This window comes from Taudactylus pleione, unplaced genomic scaffold, assembly GCF_031769625.1.
Source record: "Taudactylus pleione unplaced genomic scaffold, aTauple2 ptg000026l, whole genome shotgun sequence".
Lineage (NCBI taxonomy): Eukaryota > Metazoa > Chordata > Amphibia > Anura > Myobatrachidae > Taudactylus > Taudactylus pleione.
Genome location: NW_028284428.1, coordinates 7409913 through 7437243, shown reverse-complemented (window position 1 = coordinate 7437243; position 27331 = coordinate 7409913). Strand labels below are relative to the sequence as shown.

Sequence of the window (27331 nt, the reverse complement as noted above, 5' to 3'; positions counted from 1 at the left end):
GGACTACTACTGGGGGCACTGCATAGAGGGGACTACTACTGGGGGCACTGCATATAGGGGACTACTATTGGGGGCAATGAATAAGGGGACTACTACTGGGGGTACTGCATAGAGGGGACTACTACTGGGGGCAATGCATAGGGGGGCTACTACTGGGGGCACTGCATAGAGGGGACTACTACTGGGGGCACTGCATAGGGGGGCTGCTACTGGGGACACTTCCTGAAATTATGGGGGGTGCCAGTCCATTACCTTGCCAGGGGTGCTCGGATCCCTAGATACACCTCTGATCCCATGCATGTTTAAATTGCTCTACTGTCTTAGCCTCTACCACCTCTGATGGGAGGCTATTCCACTTGTCCACTACCCTTTCAGTGAAGAAATGTTTCCTCAAATTTCCCCTGAACCTACCTCCCTCCAGTTTCAGAACATGTCCTCTTCTTCTAATACTTCTCTTTCTTTGAAGCATGTCTCCTTCCTTTACCGTGTTAAAACCCTTTATATATTTGAACATTTCTATCATGCCCCCCCTTTCCCTTCTCTGCTCCAAACTATACATATTAAGAACTTTTAGCCTTTCCTGGTACATTTTGTGGGGTAGACCATGCACCATTTTAGTTGCCCTTCTTTGTACAGTTTCGAATGTATCAATATCCTTCTGGAGATATGGCCTCCAGAACTGAACACAGTATTCAAGATGGGGACGTACCAATGACCTATACAGTAGTATTATCACTTCTTTCGTTCTACTACTGATTCCTCTCCCTATGCAACCAAGCATCTGACTTGCCTTCCTCATTGCTTTGTTACAATGTTTGCTTGCCTTTAAGTCACCTGAAATAGTGACTCCTAGATCCCTTTCCTCTTCAGTAGTTTCCAGTATAGTGCCATTAATACTATATTTAGCCTTTGGATTTTTGAGACCCAAGTGCATGATCTTGCATTTTTTGGCATTAAACTGTAGTTGCCGGGATGAGATGGGATGAGATGAGATGGCAGGCAGATGGGCTTTCCCTGCTGCGGGCAGTGTCTGGTGACATTACATGCTCTTTGTGTGCCCCAAAATGCCTCATAATCGGCATTCTGGGATCGTCGTTCTGGAGACGATCCCAGAAGTAGCTCAGAGTGACTGAATGGGAACTGAAGTTCCCTTCTGATCACCAATCTCTGTGTGATCATCAGCCCCTCTGCTACTTCCTGCTCAGAGGGGACTGACTGGGAAAGATATTCTGTAATCTATGGCCTTTGAGAATGGTTGCACAGTTTATATTGGGATCTATGCCCACTGGGGTGAGGGGATAAGGTACAGTATAAGGATATAGGGGCATCACTGAATCACAAAAAAATAGTTTTTACTAAAATAGTTTTAAATATGATTTTAAATACATTGTTTTGAACCAAAAATTGTCAATTAAGTGATTAATAATTTCTGCGAGTGGTTCTAGGATTAAGGCAAAAATCAAAGCAAGAGGGGATATTCTTGTCTCAGCCCTCACAGAACAAGAAACTTTTGGGGAAATTATACACATAAGTAAGTGAGATTTGGACCTTTGCTTAGAGTATAATTTAGCAGTTCAAGGCAAAAAGGTCAGCAGTAAGCAAGCAAAGCTTTTACAATAAAAGTGTTTGTATCTCTTGTACCACAACATGGTTTGTCCAAGTGAAAATTTTTACCCTCATGCTTTAAGCTGTGAAGGGGTGTATCTTCAAGTTATTACATTTTATTATGTGATGTCGTCCAAATCCATCCAGTGGACGGCCCAGAACAGGCTCCCTCGGTCAAAGTTCTTCCCGCGCATTCCGCCGAGAGGTCCGACCAAGAGCCCAACCATTCCATTAGGAATCACAGACCAGTTGCCACCCCTCTGTGAAGTTTTCGTGCAAATCCATCCAGTGGAAGGCTCAGAACAGGCTCCCCGGGTCAAAGTTCTGGCCAGCGTACACCAACGGGAGGTCTAACTGGGACCTCAACTACCTAGTATGTCTTCTGGAATCCAATGTTACCACTCTGTGAAGTTTTCATCCAAATCCATCCAGTGGAAGGCCCAGAACAGGCTCCCGCGTCAAAGTTCTGCCCAGCGTACACCAACGAGAGTTCTGAACACGACGCTAACCCCCCTAAAACCTAAAACCTGTCCAGGATTCAACTGGACCACCTTGCACTGGTTTCATTCCAATTGGTGCAGGGGTGTTCGAATGCATAACCGGACAGACAAACAAACAGACCAATTAATTTTATATATATAAGATAGGGACATTTTCCAGGTACATACATATATGTAAACCATAAACATTTAAAAATGTACATATTATGTGAAAGATTGATTGATAGGTAGCAGTACTAAATTTCATTTATATTCCTACTAATCTACCTAAGCTCTGCTTTGACAAAATAAGTCAACCAGATACTGCAAATAAAATGTTATACTGCTGTCACATTGCTTCCTAAGAGATATTTTTCAGTTAAAAGTCAATATAATTAATTTGTAATTGTAAATACAGGCCAGATAATAGAAGTTTATTAGGAGCCATAAAACTAATAATCTTACTAATCCTGAAGCACAGCAACGTCGCTCACCCTGAATGTAAAGACTCAAGGCACCCATACATCAGCAATCTGAAAACTCTGCTGATCATGTCCATACACTAGCAATTTACAGCCCCAATCGATCTGTGAAATCCAACATGTTGGACAATCTGATTAAACAATTCCAATCACTTTTTGGTTGAAACCTGCAATCTGTGAAGCCCATACATTGCAGATTTGCAAATTGCACGATTGCTGCAATCCATCTCTGATGTATGGGGGCCTTCAGCAGACCCCATCATGATAGAGAACAATTTATTTATTCCCATCAGTGTGAAGGCAGCTGAACTTGTCTTCAGCCATGATGAAATCCTCTACAGCAAATCGAATAGAAACACAAGATGTACTTGTTTAAATTAAAAGTTCAAGTACCATTAAAAATGAATTATTTCTTGCCAGCCACGTCTGTCGACTGAACGTTTAGTGAGCAGCACTTCATTACACAAATACTTTATGCATTATTTAGCCAGCTATTTTTTGTTTCCCATGTATATTTTACCACAATCGGTCTGTTGTTAAGGCTGCCTGGTGCTGTTTTACTGTTTAATTTATTTTGCTTGTCTAGCAGTTTCCAGACTGTATTATTCCTACAACACCCAACAAGCATAATGAGAAGTATAGCTTGGTAATTTGGAGAGTCACAGGATTGCTGTTCAGCTAATGATATCACCGCATCACATACTTAAACATGTTTATTATTAGGGTGGTATTCAATTGTTTTTGCGGTCCGGATCTCTCGTCTAAAGTGACGGGAGATCGCGGGGAGCTATTCAATTGTTACTGCTTTTCGCGCTGATCGCGCCCATAGTGGTCGGGATTAGCCTCGCAAATCGGCTTCCTCCGACCAAAGTGCTGGGCGCGATCACAAAAAGTGCCGTTTGGGCGCCCAAACAGGTCACTTTTCGCCCATTTCATCTCGCACTCCCCTGGGGCTACGAGTTGAAATGTAGCGCTGGAAGCTGATCGTGCCTGACAGGAGCAACAATTGAATAGCTCCGTCGGGCGTGAAGGGGGTTGGAACAATTGAATTCTGCAATTAGAAAGGTAAAAATGAAAAAGAGATTTTAGGAATTACGGGAATTATGATTCAGACCCGCTCATAAGCGGCCGCTCGTTCGCTCTGAGCGATGTTCGCACAACTGCGCATGCGTATGGGTCGTAATGCGCATGTGCAAACCAGTCATTGCGGTCGGAAATCGTGCGCTCAAAAAACAGCGAGGGGCTGCTAATTTGATTGAGAGAATGTACCGTTTGTGGGTGGTAACAGGGGAAGGTGCTTGAAAACGGGGGAGTGGAGATCCGAACGCAGGCGTGCCTAACGGTCAAAAGGGCGTTTAATGGGAGTGCATAATTAGTAAAGGAGCGTCATCGACCACGTCACTTGCTTGTCTTTTAGCCTGAACTGCTCGCAGTGATAGCGGTAAGAAAACCTACCACAAGCAATGCGAGCAGTTCAGATGCCTTTCGATGTACCCAAATAATTTAATAGCTACAGGAGATGACGTGTGTTGCGAACGGCAAAGGGGCGTCTTTACAAAATAGCGAGCGCATTTTTAGTTCGCTCGCTCAGACATAGGGCCTGATTCAGAGCCACTCGTAAGTGGCAGCTCGTTCGCTCCGAGCGATGTTTGCCCAACTGCGCATGCGTACGGATCGTTATGCGCATGCGCAAACCAGTCAGTGCGGCCGAAATTCATGTGCTCGCAAAATAGCGAATGCCTGCTAATTTGAGTGACAGGATGAGGCGTATGTGAGTGGTAACAGGGGAAGATGCTTGAAAACGGGGAGTGGAGATCCGATCGCAGGCGTGCTTAAAGGTCAAAACGGGCGTTTTATGGGTGTGCATATTTAAAACAGCAGCGTCATTGACCACGTCACTGGGTTATTTTATAGCCAGAACTGCTCGCAAAATTGTGGTAGCAAAAACCAACCACAAGAATAGCGAGCAGCTCATACCCTGTTCGATGTACTCGATTAATCTAATAAATAGCGGACATGACGTAGGATGCGAGCGGACAGGGGGCGTAGTTTCCCAAAAAACAACGGCAAGTTTTGTTCGCTCGTTCAGACCTAGAGGCGTGAACAGACCGCAAACAGCGAACGGTTCATTTGAATAGCCACCCCTATTTTCGGGACGAGCGAGCGCAAATAGCGACCGGCTCTGAATCAGGCCCATAGAGGCATCAACAGACCGCAAAGAGCGAGCGCTCAATTTAAATAGCCGGCCCCTTTTTTGGAACGACCGTCCGCAAATAGCGTCCGGCTCTGAATCAGGCCCTATGTTCTAAATCAAAGTTGTTGCTTTGTTTTTTGGGGGGGAGTGTTGCCATAACCTTAACATCCAACTATTTCATATAAATCAGTTGGTGACTCCTGATCATGTTCAGTAAACTCTCATAAGAGTTACTTGACAATGGCGCTAATGGTGGCACCTCATGAAATACAGGGATAGCTGTAGCTAATTGTGCATAGAAAAAAGAGCATGTTTGGTTAAGAACAATAAATATTCAGTTTGAGTTTGTCCTCTAATTTCAAAATGAGTAATTTCCCAGAAGTCCTAGGCCTGGGCAGGTAGATGACCTGTTCCCAGAATCCTCCACTGGACCAGTCTTACTCATACTTACCTAGTCTCCCTAAACCTGCGGTAGCCTCCCAATTTTTCGGGTAGACCCCCTGCACCCCCGGAAGAGTAGCCACTTTTCAAGATTCTACCCACTTCCTCGTGAAGTGGGCAGATTGGGGATAATCTTATCGTGTTTCCGCGATCCTTCTGGAGGGGGCGCAGCTTGATGATGCGATTCTATGATAATCACGTCGTTTGGCTCAGTCCCCTATTCAAATGTCCGCGATTCCCGGAATCTCTTCACAAGGGGCGAGGCTTAATGACACAATTGTCCGGCTCCGCCCTCATCACTAGGGATGGAGTCTTCTCCAGGAAAGAAGACTTCAAATGTCGGTAAGTATGGTTTTACTGTATTAAAAAAATATTTAGTACTACCATTTCACTGCCAATTCTAATACATAACAAGTGTGATTTGTGGGCTGTGCTGGAGCAAGACATACAGTAATACCATACTGTACTTACCTACTTTAATTAACTTCTCTCCTGGGGAAACCCGGAAAGGAGATTTACCTGACAGCTTCAGGGAAGGAGAGGGGGGAACCGGGTCGGGCTCCCCATGTCATTAGGCCCCTAAATGGTGCAATTCAAGTTATTTTAACAGACCCGTACAGACCCGCAAAGTCCTTGTATAATCTCCTTATCCTGCTCACTTTGATAGGAAGTGGGCGGGATGCAGGAGATCCCCCTACTCTTCTGGGAATGCTGGGGTTATCCAAAAAATCATGAGCCTCCCGAAACTTCCATGAGAGTATGCAAGTATGAATAGTATACTGTGTGTAATAAATATTTTAGGCAGTATGGCATTTGCAGCACAGTCATGTTATCAGTATTAATTGAAATTTAAGCCCAGTGAATAATTTAAAATTGTACAAAGGTAAGTGGTAAACTGCTAGAAGTTATAAAAAAAATTACAAAAAATTTAGGTTAGCAAAAGCTGAAAAAGAATATAAGTTTCAGTTATATAAAAAAAACCTTATCTATAGAGAAGTATCCTTCTATTTAAATCATTAATTTTCTTTATAGCTCCATAGAACATGACCATGTCATGCATCATGTTTAGGTTTTACAGTTAGGAGGACTGTAGTACACATCTGACAGATTTATCTTACTTGCTGTCAAATGTACCCTCTAGGAGCACAAACTCTCAGATGCAATATAAAACTCTGCCAAATTAATCTTTAAGGTTGTCAGATCGATCTACAGTTGGGGATGTATTAGGAACTTGACAAACACTTGATGCATGTCTTCAAAGGAGGAGATGGTTTGTTTGTTTAGTGAAACCAGACAAGCAAATTGTTCATGTTACACATTACAGAAATACAATGGTAGGAAAACTGAGGATTCCAATTACCTACTCATGACACCAACAGGAGTCAAGGGGAATAAAGTAACAATAGCCACACGGATTTCACAAGTTCACTACAGTTTTATACAACACTAGCTGATGTACCCGGTTTCACACGGGTAGACCTTATATATTTACTGTTTTCATTTCCATCTCACCACTTCAATAACACATTAATCCTTCAGCACTATAGTAATGCATCTCCACCCTCACTGCTATAGTAAGACATTACCCTTCCTCACCTGTATACTAACACATTCCACTCCCTCATCTTTGTAGTAACGCATTTCCCTCCCTCGCCCATGTTGTCACACATTCGACATTTAAATGACAGAGGTTGGTCCTGGCGCTTTCTAACATCTATTCATGATCAAAAACATTCCGATATTTTTCTCAAAGATATGAGAAAGAAAGAAACAATAATATAGTGTAATAATGTATATAACTTGTTTAATATAAGAATTGGATGTACACTCACCCTCTAGAAGTGATTTAAAGGTGTTGATACAATTTTCACTGTGGTCCTACGGTGGTAACAGATTGTAACAATGGTTTTGTCGGTGGTTCACTCCAGATCGTCAAATGTTTAGATGGAGAAAAGAAGGGCAACAAGCCCCCATTGTGCAGATCAGTACGCCCAATATAAGGTCTTACAAGGTTATGTAATATACTCACCTTGCATGGTATATAATGTAGGCCTTGGACACTTATTTATTTGAAAACCCTGATCTCCGTTGGTATTACAAAGGTGTCGAGTTGGTATTTGATTAATCCAAAAAATAATTAGTTGTGTATCCAACATTCAGTATATTATAAAACAAAAATATATATTTTATTTCTAAAAAAATTATATATATATATATATATATATATCTCAGCTCAGCATGAGGAAGCGGACGTTGGCTCTGTGAAACGCGTTGCCAAGTACCTTATACTGGTACTTTCCACTAATTTAATCCTTCACTCTTATTGCAAAATTTGTAATTGTTTTATTTTTACTATTTTAATTGTGGTTTTTCAAATTTTAAATGCTCATTGATTTATGGCACCTTACTCATATATATATTATATATATACACCATTTTTGACTCATATATATATATATTATTTTTTGAGAAATAAAATATTTTTTTTATATAATATACTGAATGTTGGATGCACAACTTATTTTTTGTATTAACCAAATACCAACTCAATATCTTTGTAACACCAACTGGCATCAGGGTTTTAAAAATATAAATGCCCAAGGCCTACATTATGGCCCTCATTCAGAGTCGATCGCAAGAAGCGATCGCTCACTCTGAATGAGGGCGGGCACTTCTTGTTTTGAAGTGCTGCCTCTAGGTCGCAAGCTAAGCTGTGGGTACCACCCACTGCTTAGCTTGTGATCAGGGTGATGGTCGCGATGGTCATCACCATCGCGACCATCGGGGCTTACAACCAGACCCTAAGGTTGGGTCTGGGCACTTGTAAGATCCAGGGAACTTCCTGCTCTGTTTGAGCAGGAAGTTCCCCACTGACATCATCAATTATGTCAGTGGGGCCGCCCCCAAACGGCAAGCGTTCCGACTGGAATGCCTCTGTTTGGCCAGGCACGCCCCCGGCCTGCCCAGCAAATGGGGCAAGCTGTCACTCAACATCAACAGCTCGCCCCGTCTGCTACAAGACCCCTAGCGACGGAGCGCCCGTCGCTAGCCGGGTTTCCCGCATGCGCACGACGGACCCGGCTCTGTCGTGCACATGCTCTGTGGGGACCATCGACCCGGTTGTGCGCGCATCGGCGCTTGCGACCGGGTCTGAATGAGACCCTATATCCCATGCAAGGGGAGTATATTACATAACCTTGTAGGACCTTATATTGGGCGTACTGATCTGCACCATGAAGACTTGTTGCACGTCTTTTCTCCATCTAAACATGTGACGATCTGGAGTGAACCACCGACAAAACCATCGTTGCAATCTGCACCATTGGACCACGGTGAAAATTGTGTCCAACGCCTTTAACTCACTTCTAGAGGGTGAGTGTATTATATAAAACAAGCTATTTAGGTTATTACACTATATTATTGTTTCTTTCTTTCACATATCTTTGAGATATTGAGAACGTTTTTGATCATGAATAGATCATAGAAAGTACTGGAACCAACCTCTCTCTTTTAAATATCTTGTCTGAGGGACTCTGTTGAAAAGCTCCTGCTGTTCCTGGCTGCATATCTTAATCTATTATTAACTCTTACAAGGAACTCAGGGCCTGATTCAGACCTGCTCGCTAGGCTGCGTTCGCTCTCAGCCAGCCGATGTTTGCAATCTGCGCATGTGTACTCATCGCAGTGCACGTGCGTGAACTAGTCCATGCGACCGGGAAGCGTTCGCTCGCTGCACATAGACAGCTATCTAGAATGAGTGACTGGACATGCCGTTTGTGGGTGGTGACAGGGGTTGGTTGGTGGAAATGGGGGAGTGGTGGTGCGAACGCAGGCATGCCTGAGCATCTTAACGCCGTTTAAGAGGTGCGCATAATTAAGACACAGCATCATGGTACACGTCACATGGTTGAAATACACACTGAAACACTCGCAGTGCTTGCGGTAGGGTATGGTCAGCCACAAGTGCTGCGATCGCTTCCGATGGTACTCGATGTTACCAATGTTTGCATACATATCCTGGAGATAACGTGCATAAGTGGGCATCTTAAGACAGGCTGGTGGGAGTCTGCATACTCACCGCGATCACACGCCAAGTCATAGTGGGCATGCTAATGCCTTGCCATGCGATCGCGGATTTGCATACTTTTGCTGCGTACGAACACATCTAGCGAGCGGGTCTGAATCGAGCCCTCAGTGCCAGTCAAACGCACCCACATCACACATTCGACATTCCCATCCCTCACCTGTGTAGAAATACAATCCTTCCCATCCCTCACCTGTGTAGAAATACAATCCTTCCCTCACCTGTGTATTTCTACACAGGTGAGGGATGGCAACTTATTCCCCTCCCTCACCTCTGGCGTAACACATTACTCGCACTCACCCATGTAGTAACATATTGCCCTCCCTCGCCCATGTTGTTACACATTCCCTTCCATCACCCTCGTAGTAACACATTTGACATTCCCCTCCCTCACTTGAGTAGTAACACATTCCCCTCCCTGACCTGTGTAGTAACACATTTCACTCCCATACCTGTGTAGTAACACATTCCCCTCCCTCACCTGTGTAGTAACACAATCCCATCCCTCACATCTATAGTAACATATTCCCATCCCTCACATCTATAGTAACACATTTCCCTCTCACTGTTGTAGTAACACAGTTCCTCTCTCATCTCTGTAGTAACTCATTCCCTTCCCTCACAATTCAAATAGGGGAGCCACACCAACTGCCAGTGATGTCTGGCAGCACTTGGGATGACAGTTGGTGTTTGCATATTGAACTGTGCTATAGCCATGATGAGACAGTCAGGCAAACATTGCACAGGGGGTGGGAACATTTTAACCCTTTTTACCACTTTAGCAGTTGAATTTTAAAAAATACCTTCTTAGTGGGCACCTATGTCATGGAAGGAATATTTGTTTCTAGGTCCAGTTGTTTGGGCTAAGCGCTGATGAGTCAGTCAGTCATATATGCCTAGAGAAAAATATAGTCCTGCACTGGATCAAAGAATAAAATGATCAAAATGTATATAAGAACCAGCAGTAAATGGAAATCAATTTAGGTAGTGATCGAGTACGTAAATAGTATAAATAGTAGCTGGAGGTGCTCCCAGGAATCAAATAACAAGTACTCAAAACATAGTAATTAGCCTATTGTATAGAATAAAATTAAATTATAGCTTTTATTGGTTCATCCCATTAAAAAAAATGTGGTTTAATGACTTTGTTATAACAAATGTGGCGGAGTCACCCCTATAGTAGCAAATACATATACGAAAAAAATTCACATATAAACAGAAAATATCAAGAAATAAAGCGATTGTCGAGTTAATTTCTCGAATGATTCTCAAGTGGTGAAAAATAGTGGTAAAGATATATCTCTTCAATGAGTAAAATGGCAGGTTAGGTATGGATCCCAAAAAATAAATAATCAAACATACATATAAAGTGATTCAGATTTGGATGGATATCCATACTTGCATCTTTCCATATCCAGTTTAATTGTCAGCAATTGTCTCATATGTTTTGTACACCATTTCCATTGGTATAGGCTCCCCTTCATCCAAATAAGTTTGTATATACATATATATGATATATCTCTCTAATGCATCTGTCTTTCTGTCTACAGTAGAGTAACCAGACTCCCACAGTATAAATGGGGTAAAGAGCCAGGATAGATGGATAGAAAAAGATATTAATGAAGTACGGTATCTGCGTCCCGGACCCTTCTGCTGTCTAAGATCCTCATGGAGCAGACCGGAGAGGAGAGAAAGTCCCTTGAACAGTGCCGATAGAAACAACAGTGAGTGGGGGAGACGCTGAGCCTGCGTGCGTTGTTTAAGGTCAACAGATGATCAAGCACGACGTAGGTGAAACGCGTGTCCTGTCACGGTTCCCAGCTGCAGGAGGGAACCACATATAGCAGGTCCAGGTGTCAGCAACCCACCTCTATCCACTGGTATCCCAGGTATTTCTTTTCTGGCGTGTAGCGCATTCGGCCCCCCAAACCTAACCATAACCCCACTAGACTCCCTAATCCTAACCCTCCCCCCCAGCACGGCTAATGCTAAGGGTGCCCCGGACTTACCTTCATGCGGGCTGGCATCATCAGCGTTCCGGCATCAGGATTAACATGGGCGTCGGTATTTTGACGCCTAAATTAAATCCCTTGCCGGGATTCCGCTGTCAGGACTGAGACCGGCGGCTGTATGGTCTCATAAGTACATCCTGGCAATGACACCATAGTGTAAAATGCATAACAATGTATAAACTTTTTATTAGGTCATACCATTCAATGAATGGGATACTAATACGGCCAATTTATCTGTGCAGTTTAGCAATACATGCTGCTTTAGTTTTTATTTTCTGGTACTCTTTATTTTTTAAATTCTGAAGCTAGACAAATTAGTCTGTGACTGCCAAGTAGGTATTTAGTTTCCTCTGTAGATTAATTATAGAGTGAACAGTGGATTATTATCCATCTAGGTACTTTTCTAATTGATCCCCAATTTACTAATCTTAAAGATAATTGAACGCATATTCTCATTTTGCAGTGAAAGCTGTTTTTCTCTATTGTATTTTATTATTAACTTTATTGACTCTGATTTTTCATGTTCTGATGGGATATGTGCCTCCCTAGATCTCCTCTGTTTGTAAAACAAATAAAAATAAATATGAATTTAAAAAGTTAATAAACATAGCCATCCTTTCATCACTTCATGTGTGGATATTTATATGTGACTTTTAGGCAACCATAGGTATTAAATAACAAATATGTAACATAAATAAAATATTTTCTGCAATTTTAGATATAATATTTTCAAAAAGATTCAAATTGTTTTCAGACAATTTCAGAGTGGAAATATTGTTATATTAATATTAGTATATGCTAATAAGACTACTAAACAAAATTTAATATGGTTTCCATGGAAACTTGGTCTGACTGTGTTATAATAAGTATGCTGAATAACTACAATGTGAGCTAATGCATTTTTTGTTGCTGTACACAGTGTTATACTGACACACTGTGGTCAAAAATATTTCTTTTAAATATAATTTTACAAATACAAAAATACAATTTGTTTGGATCAGAATTAAAATAATTTATTGATGTCATTCTGTGAACCTAATTTTCTGCAATGTGCTAAGCACACATGAACGTGCACACAGTGGGCTGTATTCAGAGGCTTCCTTACGGTCTACGACCGCACAGCCGCCTCGATGTTTGTCTTGTGCGCATGCGCACGAGGGAGTCGGCTCCATCGTGCGCATGCGTGAGACCCGCTACGACCGACAGCGCTGGTCGTAGCGGGTCTCTTTCCAAAGGGGGCGAGCTGTCGATGTTGATTGACAGCTCGCCCCGTTTGGAAGGCGGGCCGGGGGGGTGGCAGCCCAAACGGAGGCGTTCCCATGGGAATGCCTGCCGTTTGGGGGAGGCCCCAGTGACATCACTAGTGATGTCAGTGGAGAGCTTCTGGTTCTGACAGAGCCAGAAGCTCTCCGGGACTTATGACAAGTGAGACCCTACCCTAGGGTCTCGTCGTAAGCCCTGATGGTCGCGATGGTCAATGACCATCGCGACCATCACCCTAGCGGTCGTTAGAGCTGTGGGTGTTAACCCACAGCCTAACGACCGAAACAGAGGCGGCCGGTCAGGATGCAAGCGGCCGCCCAGTTTCTGAGCGACCGCTTGCATCCTCTGACCGCCTCTGAATGAGGCCCAGATACTCATAGATCGTAGGAAGTGTGTCTAGATGTATAGAGAACTGCAGTGAAAAAAAAATTAAATGCCACATCAAAAGTCCTACCTCTTAACACTTTAGAAACTCTCAATTCATCTAATAAAACTTTTTTGTTTTTACAGATAATACACTCCTCTGTTTCACTTGTGGCTTAAATGAATCATACATGAGGGAAAATCAGGACTGTCTTTATTACATGTGGTACTTTTGTGTGTTTGAATCTTTGTCTTACATTGGTCAAAGCCTAGAGTTAATAAAGCTCAACCTGCATGCATTTTATCCATGATTATCTATCTATCTATCTATCTATCTATCTATCTATCTATCTATCTATCTATCTATCTATCTATCTATAAATCCATCCATCCAACGTCTATCTAAATGTACCATGTGTTAAAATAAGCCTACCTTACACTGTGAAATGTCATATCAGAAGGTATAGCTAATAATTGTAATTTCTATACCAATAAATCACTTTTAAACCAAAGCTGAGTGACATCACAAAGACTGTTAGCTAGTCACCTGATAAACCTACTGAAATGATAATTCACAACCTACCTGCATTTCATCACTGATTATCTATCTATCTATCTATCTATCTATCTATCTATCTATCTATCTATCTATCTATCTGTCTAGTTAGCGGCACTCATCTGTCATTGCAAATAGTAATAAAAGACAATCGTCTCATAGCATTAAATGCAATATTTTGGGTTAATATCTGTCCTCAGGCAACATACGTTGCAAGGGGATAGTCTTACTGTATATATCTATTTGTAAAGACTGGCAAGTGCCACTATCTATATCAATATTGAATGTCTTCAACATGCACCACGGCGTTTACTGATAGAGGACAGTACCGGCTGCCTGCACTAATATCATGTAACTGGCTAACATCATAAACAGCTATGGTATAAAAATCACTGCAAGGTATAGAATTGTCAGTTATTATCTTACTTTATACTGTAAGGTGTTCTATCAGCAGATACAGTTGATAGCTGAAAATTCTATACCATGCAGTGACTTTTATACAATAGATGTTAATGATGTTAGCCAGTTACATGATCGGCCTACTGTATTGATAAAACTTAACCTGCATGCGGTTTACCAGTGATATCTATCTATAAAGTTACCTAAAATGTATGTTACAATAAGTTTATCTGTGTGATGTCTATAGTACACTTCTTCATTAAATATTATAATGATATTTTGGATGGATTGAAAGCATTCACATTTACAAAGTTCTCTGTTTCATTGATTGTTACCTGTTCTGCTTCAGGTGTGAATTCTCTTCTCTTGGGTGGTTGACCAGCACCTGGTCGGAATGCTCCCATAGGTATATTGAGATTAGCCTAGTAAAAAATGAAACCAATTAGTTAAATACAAAATTTATTTTCTAAATAGGCAGTTACAAAGTCTAAGCTCAATGAAAAGACAAGGGCCCTCATTCAGAGCCACTCGCTAGCGGCAGTACGCTCGTTCCGAGCGATGTTCGCACATCTGCGCATGCGTACGGTTTTTAGTACGCATGCGCGAACCAGTCAGTGCGGCCGAAAATCGTTGGTACGCAATATAGCGAGGGCCTGCTATTTTGAGTGACAGAATGAGGCGTATGTGGGTGGTAACAGGGGAAGGTGCCTGAAAACGGGCAGTGGAGATCCGAACGCAGGCGTGCTTAAAGGTCAAAACGGGCGTTTTAAGGGAGTGCATAATTAATACAGCAGCGTCATTGCCCACGTCACTTGGTTTTTTTTAACTCAGAACTGCTCGCAAAATAGCGGTTGAAAACACCAACCACAAGAATAGCGAGCAGTTCATACGCTGTACGATGTACTCGATTAATCTAATAAATAGCGGACATGACGTATGGTGCGTGCGGCCAGGGGGCGTTTTTATCAAAAAAACGAGCGTATGTTTTGCTCGCTCGTTCAGACTTAGAGGTGGGAACAGACTACAATTTGCGAACGGATCATTTGAATAGCCACCCCTTGTTTTTGAACGAACGACCACAAATAGCGAACGGCTCTGAATCAGGCCCAAGGATGCTTCACTCTGATCAGATAGTATTTCAACCCAGACAAATTTTCAGAATGTGATTTTATAGCCCACCCATCCCAATATTCCTCTTATTAATGCAAACTGAAAAGAAAAACAATGATGCTATCTTTAATATCATATATAAGCTTTAACATGTATCAATGAGGAAAACTCAGAGCCTTCTCAGAGTTTTCATTTGCCAATAATCATCTATTGGTGACAGTAATTTATTGTAATGAAATAATGGGAGAGTTTCACAAAACACATCACATTTTTGTACTGGTAGATACATTTGTGGCCAGATCGAGCAATTATGTATTCAGATGGAAGGGATATATGTAATAGCTTGCGGACTGCAGGCATCGGCGAGTCCTGTGCAAGGCTGTCCGATGTTTTAAAGTAGCAGTCATTTAAAAAGGCAATATCAACCTGGTTTCGCCTTTTAAATGACTGCTACTTTAAAACATCAGGCAGTCTCACACACTGCACTGCACTGCACTGTCAGCAAGTTAGTCTTTTTTTATCATCTATCCCAGTCAACATCTGATACATCCCAATGTGCAGTAATTTAATTTAAATAAAGCTTAATTGCACCATCACAGGGCAACATACACTTCTAACTGCAGTGTTATGGAATAGTTAAATTGACTAGTGCGGGATAAGAAAAGTGGAGATGTTGGCCATAGCAACCAATTAGATCCTGGCTACCATTTATCTCGCACATTCTAGAAAAGTATAGGGAAAATTTGATTGGTTGCCATAGGCAACAATTCCACTTTTGCAAGCTTTAGTAAAGAGAGTTAAAGTACCAACCAATAAGATGCTAACTGTCACTTTACAGGCTGTTTGAAAAATGGCAGTTAGGAGATGATTGGTTAGTACTTTATCTCTCTCCACTTTCTTACTCTGCAAGGTCTGATAACTCTCACCCTTGGTCTATGGATGGACTGTGACATTCCATTTTGATTTACATCACTAATCATACTGATTATTTTTTCTAATACAGCTCTTCAACTGATTTATACACATTGTATTCAAGTGACCCTCTATATATTTCATACATAATTAAATCATTATTCTGAGACTCTAATTTTGCAATTTAGTTCCAGTACACTTAACTGTAGTGTATATATGTCTACTGAAGAAATTATGATGCCTTTTGTTTCAATTTGGGGTTCCCCCTAAGTACTGTACAATTGGATATTGGTCTACAACAGTGGTCAGGGAACAGGGGTAAATTATCCCACATGGGGTAAAAATTAAATTCAGGGGGGTAATGGACGGACAGCCAGGCATGCATATGAATCATTCTATAATATAGAATGATTCATATACATGCCCAGCTGTGCCGCAGGGAGGCGCTAAGCCGGATGCAAGCTGAGATGTTATTACCAGCGGGCGCCCGGCTCCTTCCCTGCAGCGCCGCATTAGCCGGAGGCTGGAGTTCTATTCTGAACTCCAGCTTCCGCCTCTCTCCATGCGTACTATGGGAGAGACGTCATGACGTGTCTCCCATAGTTCCGAGGAGCAGCCGGGCGGACAGGACGGCGTGGATGCAGGAGCGAGGATTGAGGTAAGTGTTTTTTTTTTTTTTGTACAAGCGGCACTACAGGGCATTATATGGGGGCATTACTACAGGGGCATTATATGGGGGCACTACTACAGGGGCATAACTATGGGGGCACTACTACAGGGGCACTATATGGGAGCACTACTACAGGGGTACTATATGGGGGCACTATATGGGGGCACTACTACAGGGGCATTATATGGAGGCACTTCTACAGGGGCATTATATGGGGGCACTACTATATGATTTCTTTCCTTTCAAATCAAGGGGGTAACATCGGCGTATCTAAATATATTTTGGGGTAAAAGGTAAAAAAGTTCCCTGACCCCTGGTCTATAACAACAATGTTCTGTTAAGATATTTTAAGATCACTAGGGTTGATAGTGTTTATTTTTAAATTGATATAATAAAATATAATTTTATACATTATTATGATGTGTTTTTGGTTGTGTGTCTCCATAGTGGCTTCTTTATATGGGTGGGTGGGCAGGAGGGAAGGAGGGTCAGAGCAACTTAAGCAAAACTGTTCCACAAATGTAATAATAAAATGAACAGATTTTAAAATAATTGTGTTCTGCATAAACCCATCCTGACTCAATTTGCATATTGAACGTGTCACGTGTACACACAAAAAATGTTGCATAATGAATATGGGCCAATTTACTAGAAATGATTATTATTTTTTTTTTAAATGAATAAATATTTTCATTGCAGGTCTACACCTGTAAGACAAAAGCACACGGGTATGCAAAAGCAAGATCCACTGATTCACTGATGCATTGTAAACCCTGTTAAAGTATTAAAATAACTTTTTTCCATCTTGTGTAATGTTTTCCTGGGGGAATTAAATATGAGTGGCAACTGTGCTACAATTAGCGAGGATAATCTCCCTGTTATGAGCACTGTGGGTCCCTGTTCAAATAAAATGAGACGCAGCAAATTTGGAAAATTAGGAATAGTGCTATCTTAAGATGTGTTGTCACTTCTCAGTTTTTAAGCTTAACGGGTTCCAAGTAAAAGGATGGTTGCTTATGTAACTCAATTGTTTTTTTCCCCTTGCTGTAATGGCAAAAACTATTACACAGTATATATTTACTAATCCTTAATTAATGCAGTTATAGTCACATAATGACAGATTACCATTAGATTAATCCTGAAAATAGGAGGCACTGGCCAACTGGTTTTAGTGTGTTGGGCGTGTGCTTCAAATATATATAACAATTCTACAAGAGATTCACAATTACTGCTTATGTAAGCAATAGTTCTGCTCAGACTGATTAGAGTGGATCTGTAACGTTGCTGATTCCAGCATATCAACTCCCATAAATGTAAAATAAACATATTTTTAAGATAAACCCTTACGCCCTGTTCAGGTAACATTTTAACCCATGATGATGTAAATGGTAGGAGGTGAAAATTCATTGCACATCCAGCTTTCTATTGCATACTGATTTACTAATGCAAGTTTGCCCCATTCAATATAATCTCTTATCGACACTATGGGCCTGACTCAGAGATGACGCTAATGCAATCGCAGCTGTGATCCCACATGCAGCAGCGTGTATGAAAATATATTCATGCTGTAGCCGCTGGGATATTTATTGAGAGACGTCCACCGGGGCCATCACAAATCAAAGCAACTGAGTAGAAATGTGCAGCCGCTGTCGCAGACCATTCGATAATCGCCCATCTGAGTAACCCTACTGGATGGTATCACAGAATGGCCGTGTGAACTGAGATGACGGAACCACTATATCTGCATACGAGATCACAGACACAGTTACCTTCCCCTAACGGTCCCTGACTGTCAATCACTTTGCAAAGTAAACCTCATTGCGATCGTCATTGTAGAGGTACATTAGCATGTGCGCAGTACGACCGTGACGCTTGCGCAGTTGACCAATAAATGCTCAACTGCGTAAATATGGGAATAGCATACATCTCTGATTCAGGCCCTATGCCCAGCGATATTCTCTGATTCAGGCCCTATGCCCAGCGATATTCTCTGATTCAGGCCCTATGCCCGGCGATAAGAAATGAGGCTTTGAGGCAAAATACTGTGAAGTCCCATTGGGGACATCGCAAATAAGATGCTGTTCTGCAAACAGAAAATAGCAGTGGCTATCATTGCACAGACAGTGACAGTGCACATAAGTGGTCATCATGCCACACGTACTGTATTCATATCAACATTGTTACAAAGATGGATGGGAGGACATCCAACTCCCATCCAAAATGTTATATTTTCAGAGCTTGATGAATTTCGGTCCCCATACTAATGCGTGGGGATGCCGGCCCACATCAGGACTGAAAGGTATATCTCCTGTATTATCTTTATAACATACTTGCCTACGCTCCCAGAACCTACGGGAGGCTCGCGATTTTTCAGGTAGCCCCCTGCACCTTCGCCTACTTCCTAGTGAAGTGGGCAGAATCTTACTGGGAATCTAAAGTCTGCGAGAGTGGGCGGGGCCTAATTATGCTATTACATGATAATTGCATCACTTGGCCCCGCCCCTATTCTAATATACTCTATTCACAGATTTTTCCACAAGGAGCAGGACCTGATTATGTGAGTCCTGCCCCAATCACTTCCCCCTTGCATTTATCCTCCCGGATTTTCCCGGAGAGGAAATTAGCAAAGTTGGCAAGTATGCTTTATAATGAATGGCCCTGGCCCCTTATACATCATTTCTACAAAAGTAGGTAAAAATTTAAATTATTACCTACTTTGTAGAAATTAAGGAATAAGGAATAGACCCCCAATATACAGAAAAAAGTGCACAGCTAGTAAAAATCTGACAACTACAATCAACCCTTAATAAGAGAGATCTGTTTGGGGTCAACCAGGCCTGAGTTAGAAATCTGGTGCTGCTGTTTCTGAAACTTTCATACCCCTTTTACACCAGAGCTAAAACCCAAGTTATTGCTAGGTCTACCCGGGTCACAGCTCAGTGTAAAAGGGTCCCTGAAAAATAACCCGGGTCAAGTGACCCAGCAATCCAACCCAGGTAGCTACCAGGGTCGGACCCAGGATGGACCTGAGTAATGATGCAGTGTAAACAACGCAACCCGGGTTATCTGACCTGGGTCATGCCTAAAATGAGCTGATTGGTGGTTGTGGAGCAGTCACCTCCCACTTTTTATGACCTCACATGTTTAGCAGTGCAGACCCAGGTTCAGTGTGAATGGGGCTGACCTGAGAATAACCCAGATCGATGGTGCTGTGTAAATGGTGTCTGACCTGGGTTGGAACCATATCTGAAAACCCAGGTCGGACCCGGGTTTTTGATGGAAAAGAGGTATAAGTGAGTTTTTCCAGGTTCTCCAATAATTGTTTTATATAGTTTTCTATCTGCTTTTAATTACTCAGGGCCTGATTCAGCAAGGAACGCATTTGCGCAGGGGCGTAACTAGAACTTATTGGGCCCCATAGCAACATTTTTAAGGGGCCCCCCTAACTTAGGTCTTACACAATAACCACAGTAGTTCCCCTAAAATATTAAATGCCCACTGTAATGGTGCCCCTAATGCAATGCCCACTGAAATGGTACCAGTTACGCAGTGCCCCCAGTAGTGAGCCCCCTGTAGCTGCCCCCAGTTATGAGCCTCATGTAGTGCTCCCAGTAGTGAACCACTTGTAATTGCCCCCAGTAGTGAACCCCTTGTAATTGCCCCCAGTAGTGAGCCCCTTGTAGCTGCTCCCAGTAGTGAGCCCCCTGTAATGCCCCCAGTAGTGAGCCCCTTGTAGCTGCTCCCAGTAGTGAGCCCCCTGTAAAGCCCCCAGTAGTGAGCCCCCAGTAGTGAGCCCCCTGTAGCTGCCCCCAGTCATGAGCCCCCTGTAGCTGCCCCCAGTAGTGAGCCCCCTGTAGCTGCCCCAGTAGTGAGATCCCAGTAGCTGCCCCCAGTAGTGACCCCTTGTAGCTGCCCCCAGTAGTGAGATCCCAGTAGCTGCCCCCAGTAGTGACCCCCTGTAGCTGCCCCCAGTAGTGAGATCCCAGTAGCTGCCCCCAGTAGTGAGATCCCAGTAGCTGCCCCCAGTAGTGACCCCCTGTAGCTGCCCCCAGTAGTGAGCCCCCTGTAGCTGCTCCCAGTAGTGAGATCCCAGTAGCTGCCCTCAGTAGTGACCCCCTGTAGCTGCCCCCAGTAGTGAGCCCCCTGTAGCTGCCCCCAGTAGTGAGATCCCAGTAGCTGCCCCCAGTAGTGACCCCCTGTAGCTGCCCCCAGTAGTGAGCCCCCTGTAGCTGCCCCCAGTAGTGAGATCCCAGTAGCTGCCTCCAGTAGTGAGATCCCAGTAGCTGCCTCCCCTCCCCCCGCGCGCACACACACACAAACAAAAAAAAACACTTACCTTTATCCCCGCTCCTGTGAAGCCGCCGTCCGCCCCGGCGCCCGCTCCTCGGCACTATGGGAGTGACGTCATGACGTCACTCCCATAGTGCACTGCGGGACCCGGAAGACAGAGTGAGCTCCGTCCTCCGGCTGCCGCCGGGGGTCTGAGTAGGAGCCGGGCATCCGCTGGTAACACAGTCTCAGCGGGCGCCCGGCATATGGAGGGTGCAGGGGGTGCGATCGCTGGGCCGGCGGGCCCCTTAAGCCGCCGGGCCCCATAGCAACCGCACCCCCTGCACCCTCCATAGTTACGCCACTGCATTTGCGTATACACATGCAATCGTTCGATTAATTTGCACTGCGCATGCATATGCATCGCAGTGCGCGTGCGCGAGCCAGATGCTGCATTCAAAACTGCGTTAGCAGAGGCTACACAGACCCATGACAGAGTGATTGACAGGAAGTGCCGTTTGTGGGTGGTGACGGGGAGGTAGTTGGGCGAAAGCAGGAGTGCCAGTGCATTTCAACGCCGTTACATGGGTGACTGTACATAAATTAGCCACCGCAAACCAGATGCCGCCTGAGGTCTCATAGCGTGCGCTGAAGTTAGCAATTCCTGAGGGAGGTCTGACCTGCTTTAACTGTGCATATGGGTCCGATGTTACTTGATGTTACCGATTTTTTTGCTATGTTGTCAAAGTATACGGATGTGAGTAAGGGGAAGTGGGCCTCCTTATGTCAGGCTGCGATCGCAATGCGAATGCAAACATTTAAATATCACTGCTGATATTAGCAACGCAGTTGCGTGTGTATAAGCAGAATAGCGATCCGTAGTGAATCAGGCCCTCAGTATTAGACAACAGTCACTAGATTCCTGGATCCACCTATTAAAGCTATACTGGGTTAATCAGTGGCACCAACAGACACAACAGTGAGAACATACAGTAGGTGCAGTAGAGGGCTGGTGTAGTTTTTATGCCAGGGCTACTATTTAGTTTTAATCCTACTTTGGTAAGAACCACAAAAACGGCCAGTGGGGAGAGTACTGCTGCTTCTCCTTATATATGTTTATTACATAAAAATTCAATCCAGTATTTTCACTCCTCACATAACACCTGCTTTGTAGTCCTCAGTTAACTCTTTCTGTATAGAAAAAATACATACATACCAGATAGATGTTGACACCAATGTGCATGCAGATAAAATGTAATGGTAAGTTGTTCTAAGCTCATTTAATGAACACGTACCTGGATAGATCTGACATTTGATGCTGGCTGTTTAGACATTTTATACGCTGGAAACTCCTTCCTGCAAGCAAAGTTAAAAGAATCAGATTATATGTATCTGTTCAATGCTCACTCTTTTCCTGGGCAGAGATACACTTCTTCTCACTTTCCCAGTTGCCTGGTTACTTCCACCAATTATATTGTGAAACACCTGAGCTCTGGTGCTCAATAATTAACAGTAAGAAATTATTCCACTTACATTTACACAATCATGGACTAAGGAAATTGCTTGTGCTCAGTTTTTGTAGCTTCAGACTGTACGCATGTGGATTACCAGTAGTAGTAGTAAAATAAAGTTAGGCCTTTCTTAGCACTTTACTGTATTTGCTTGAATGTTAGTATAGAAACGTGCTGAATAATTTCAATATTTTGCACCTATTTAGTGATGCAGTATTTGTATGTACAGCTTTCTAAACCATAATTGTCATCCTTTTTATATCTCCCAGATTGGCGGCCGAAATGGGAAATGCAGGGGGTGTAGCTATAAGTAGCTATATGAGAAGAACAGCTACTAATTAGACCCCGTATAACTGTCGGATGGTACTTGATGACACGATTTACACCATTGTGGCCTAGTCCCCTGCTGCGCAATGACACAACAGTAGTCATGCGCAACTTGGGGCATTGCCACAATGGTGCAAATCATGTCATCAAGCACCATCCGACAGTTATATGGGGTCTAATTAGCAGCTGTTCTTCTCAAATCTATATATATAAAATCAAATGTCGTGACTGACTGACTGCTCAACATCCAGCCCAACCCATGGACCTAGTAACATGAAAATCGGGGAGTATATTCCTTCCATGCCCACTAAGAAAGGATTTTTAAAAATTCAACTCCTAAGGGAGTGAAAAGGGCAAAAATGTTTTCTCCCCTGGGCAATGTCCTGCCTGACTGACTCATCGTGACTGCAGAATTCAAACACCAACTGTCACCCCAGGTGTTGCCAAACATCACTGGCAGTTGGTGTGGTTCCCTTATTTGAATAGTGAGGGAAGGGAATGTGTTACTACAGAGGTGAGAGAGGAAAATGTGTTACAACAGTAGTGAGAGGAAATTGTGTTATTATGGAGGCGAGGGAGGGGAATGTGTAACTACACAGGTGAGGGAGGGGAGGAAAATGTCAAATGTGTTACTATGGGGTGAGCAAAGGGAATGTGTTACTACAGGAGAGGGAGGGGAATGTTGAATGTGTTAGAACACAGGCGAGGGGGGTGTTGTATAAAAGATACACAGTTAAAAGCTCAACAATGTCTAGATAGTCAACAGATGTTAGACAGGCAATATGACGACAGAGACAAAGGGTCGACAGGGACAAAATGACTACACACTAATGGTCGACATGTAAGTAGGTTGCCAGGTACAAATGGTCGACATGGTCAAAAGGTCAACACAAAAAATGGTCAACACACAATGTTCAACACATATCTTTTTGTTTTCTAACCCTAATCTTCAGCCTAACCCTCCCCTTAGTGCCTAACCCTAACCCTCCCTCCTGGTGCCTAACCCTAACTGTCGGGATATGTGCCTGACCCTAACTGTCCCTTCTAGTGCCTAACTCTCCGCTAAGTGCCTAATCCTAACCCTCCTTCCTGGTGCCTAACCCTAACCATCAGGGTAAGTGCCTAACCCTAACCATTAGGGTAAGTACCTAACCCTCCAGTAAGTACCTAACCTTAACCCTAAACCTAACCCTAACCTAACCATGTCGACGTTTAGTGTGTCTGCCTTTTGTCCCTGTTGACCTTTTGTCTCTGTCGGCCTATTACCTGTCTAACATCTGGTGTCTATCTAGACATTGTCAACCTTTTATCTGTCTGTCTATAGTCTGGATACTGGGGCGAGGTAGGGAAATGTGTTACTACAGAGGTGAGGGAGTGGAATGTGTTGGTACACAGGTGAAGGAGTGGAATGTCTTACCATAGCAGTGGTGCATTACTATAGAGGTTAAGGATTAATGTGTTATTGGAGTAGTGTGACGGAAGTGGAAAAAGTAAATATCTAAGGTCTAGCCAGGTGAAACCGGATACATCAGCTAGTCTATTTATTAATTTCCTTTAACTTTTCACAGTGGGAACCTATCGCTGACAGTAATTTTGTAACTATACATAAAGAAAAGGCAGCCAAAGCAGCAAAAAAATGCAAAACACAAACACTATTCAGAAACTGTAAACATTCAATATAATGTTTTAAATTGTGTTTACAATTATACCAATGCAACAAACAATTTTAAGCATTAAAATTTTACAATGGTTTCCCAATGGCTTATCATCATCCAAGAACTATTATTAGTAGATGCATCCAGGGCCGGATTAAGGCTATAGGGGGCCCGGGGCACATCAGACGAAAGTTGATAAAGCAACTGAAACGTTAAGCTACGCTTGGAGTAGTGTCTCCTGTTTTACTATTCAAATATTGAAGTCCTTTGAGTGCCGCCCACGATATTCCTGTATACACCTGAGTTGTGAATATATAATATATATATATATATATTATATGTGTGTGCATATATATATATATGTGTGTATATATATATATATATATATATATATATGTGTGTGCATATATATATATATATATATATATATATACACGCACACACACACATATACACACACACAGATATATATACACACACGCACATACATAGAAATATGTATATATAAACACACACATATATATATATACATTCCAACACACACATAAAATATATATATACATACATGCATTCATACATACACACACACACATATATATGTACACACACATATACATACATACATACATACACACACACACACACACACACAACATCCACTCTGCTTATACTCATTTTTATATAGTACATAATTGGAAGTAGCAGCAAAAGGAAAAATAAGCTGACTTACCAAACTGTCTGTTGGTTGCTGCGTTGCCAGTGGAACTGCAAGGGAGGGTGTTTGTAGTGGGAGAGGTGGTGGTGCTGCAGGCCTGCAGTTGCTGTGCTGTAACTGACAGTACACGCGGGAGCCAGTTACTTTGTGCTCCCTGCCCTGGCTGGGGAGTCGGACTGCAGTCACTGTGTTGCTCTTCTCAGGCCGCGACAGCAGGGAAGAGCCGGTGCCTGGAGGGAGCAGCGTGATGACGTCGCGCGTCACACGCCAGTCATAAGCCCAGGCCAGTACAAGACTGCCGGACCAGACCAAGTGACAGCGGTAAGGGGGGGTGTTGGGCGGCTTAATATTTTTTTTTTTTTGGCCTATTTGGACAGGCAGATGGACCAGTCAGTGTCTAAATAAGTATTATGTTGGACCCGACCACAAAGTTTTCTACAGGTCCAGGGGGGCCCCTTGTGAGAGGGGGGCCCGGGGTTACTTGCCCCCTTTGCCCCCCCCTTAATCCGGCTCTGGATGCATCCGAGAACTATTATTAGAAGATTGGATCATAGCACTTTTATTTTCGATTAGTGCTCACGAGATTATTTCCAAAGCTTGCTTTCCGGGGTATGATTGAGGTTGTAATATCATCAAGAATACAATAATTACCGACAAGAATTGAAAGCCAACTGAAATCATCCTGATGCCACTGTACATAAGTCATATACTGCACCATAAATCTGTACCCAGGCAACTCATCCTGACAGACCTAAATTTCAAAGTGAAAAAAATAATACAATCTGTACAGTGACCATGTGATCTCTTCTTTTTCTGTGTCACTCCATCAATTTTTTTATATTTTACTTAATCAATTTAACATTTTGTACTCACATAAATATAATTAAATGCGCAAACTAACACCAGTAAAACCTCTATAAATAACCTCTCCTTGTCGTCATTACTCCATTGTGTAGAACAGACATGTCAAGCTCAAAATACCAACTGGGCTGAATAATGGGCCGCAAGAATACAAAAAGTCTGCAATTTTGAAAGGGTTATTATTAATAAAAACCAATGCAGTGCCCCCTGTAGTGCCCCTTATGCAATGACCCCTGTATTAGAGCCCCTTATGCAATGCCACTGTAGTTGTGCCCATTATGCAGTGCCCCCTGCATAAGAGCCCCTTATGCAATGCCACTGTAGTTGTGCCGATTATGCAGTGCCCCCTGTATAAGAGCCCCTTATGCAATTCCCCCTTTATAAGAGCTCCTTATGCAATGCCCCCTGTATTAGAGCCCCTTACGCAGTGCTCCAAGTAATGTCCATTATGCAGTGCCCCCAGTAGTGCCCCTTATGCAGTGTCCCCAGTAATGCCCCTTATGCAGTGCCCCCAGTAGTGTCCCTTATTCAATGCCCCCTGTATTAGAGCCCCTTACGCAGTGCCCCCTGCATTAGAGCCCCTTATGCAATGCCCCCTTTATAAGAGCTCCTTATGAAATGCCTCCTGTATTAGAGCCCATTATGCAGTGCACCCAGTAGTGCCCCTTATGCAGTGCCCTCATTAATGCCCCTAGTAGTGCCCCTTATGCTGTGCCCCCAGTAATGACCCATATGTTATGCCCCCAGTAATGTCCCTAGTAGTGCCCCCAGTAATGCCCCTTATGCTGTGCCCCCTCCTAGTATAGAACAGGCCCCACTTACCTCTCTCTTACCTCTCTTCATGCTGGCCACTGGGCACCATTCCCGCGTAGACGCCTGCCGCTCACTGGATCTAACTAGATCCAGCAGGGCAGGCCGCTCACATCGTGTGTGACATCATGACGTCACCTGCGCACCCACAAACTGCATCACTGGGAATGCTGGCCTCTGAAATGATCAGAGGCTTCTCTGATCACTTCAGAGACCAGCGTATCAAGTTTAAACACAAACATTATGTGGCCCAGTCACCCCTGCCGCGATCACCCTTTAATACCCTTTTTCCACTAGCCTCAAAATCCAGTCACCAGGGAAGCCAGCCCTGCTAGCAAGCAGGGTTATTTCTGGGAAGGACCCGGTTAAAACTCAGTATAAACGGGTAACAGGGTCATCCAACCCGGGACTCGTTTACAGTACGGGGAGAACCGCATTCTGGCGCAAGGAGATCTCCAAGCACCGGCACTGCACCCATGTGCAGTGTGAATGGCGCCGGTCCGAGAATAACCCGGATTGGCGCCGCAGTGGAAAAAGGGATATGTCCCGAGTCTGACCTGGTTTGGAGCTATGTTCCAAATCTCGGGTTAGACCTGGGGTTTAAGTGTAATAT

The 27331-nt window shown here is 43.3% G+C and overlaps 1 protein-coding gene across 2 annotated transcripts in view; it reads right to left on the bottom strand.

The window, feature by feature from the left end:
• Positions 1-27331, bottom strand: part of SMPX (small muscle protein X-linked) — a 171582-nt gene that overhangs the window by 46501 nt on the left and 97750 nt on the right. For both annotated transcript variants that reach the window (XM_088451498.1, XM_088451501.1), the window contains 2 exons: positions 22135-22195; positions 14214-14300 (listed from right to left, as the gene is read on the bottom strand). In XM_088451498.1, the coding sequence (XP_088307624.1) occupies positions 14214-14300; positions 22135-22195 (148 nt within the window). The remainder of the gene's footprint in view (positions 1-14213; positions 14301-22134; positions 22196-27331) is intronic.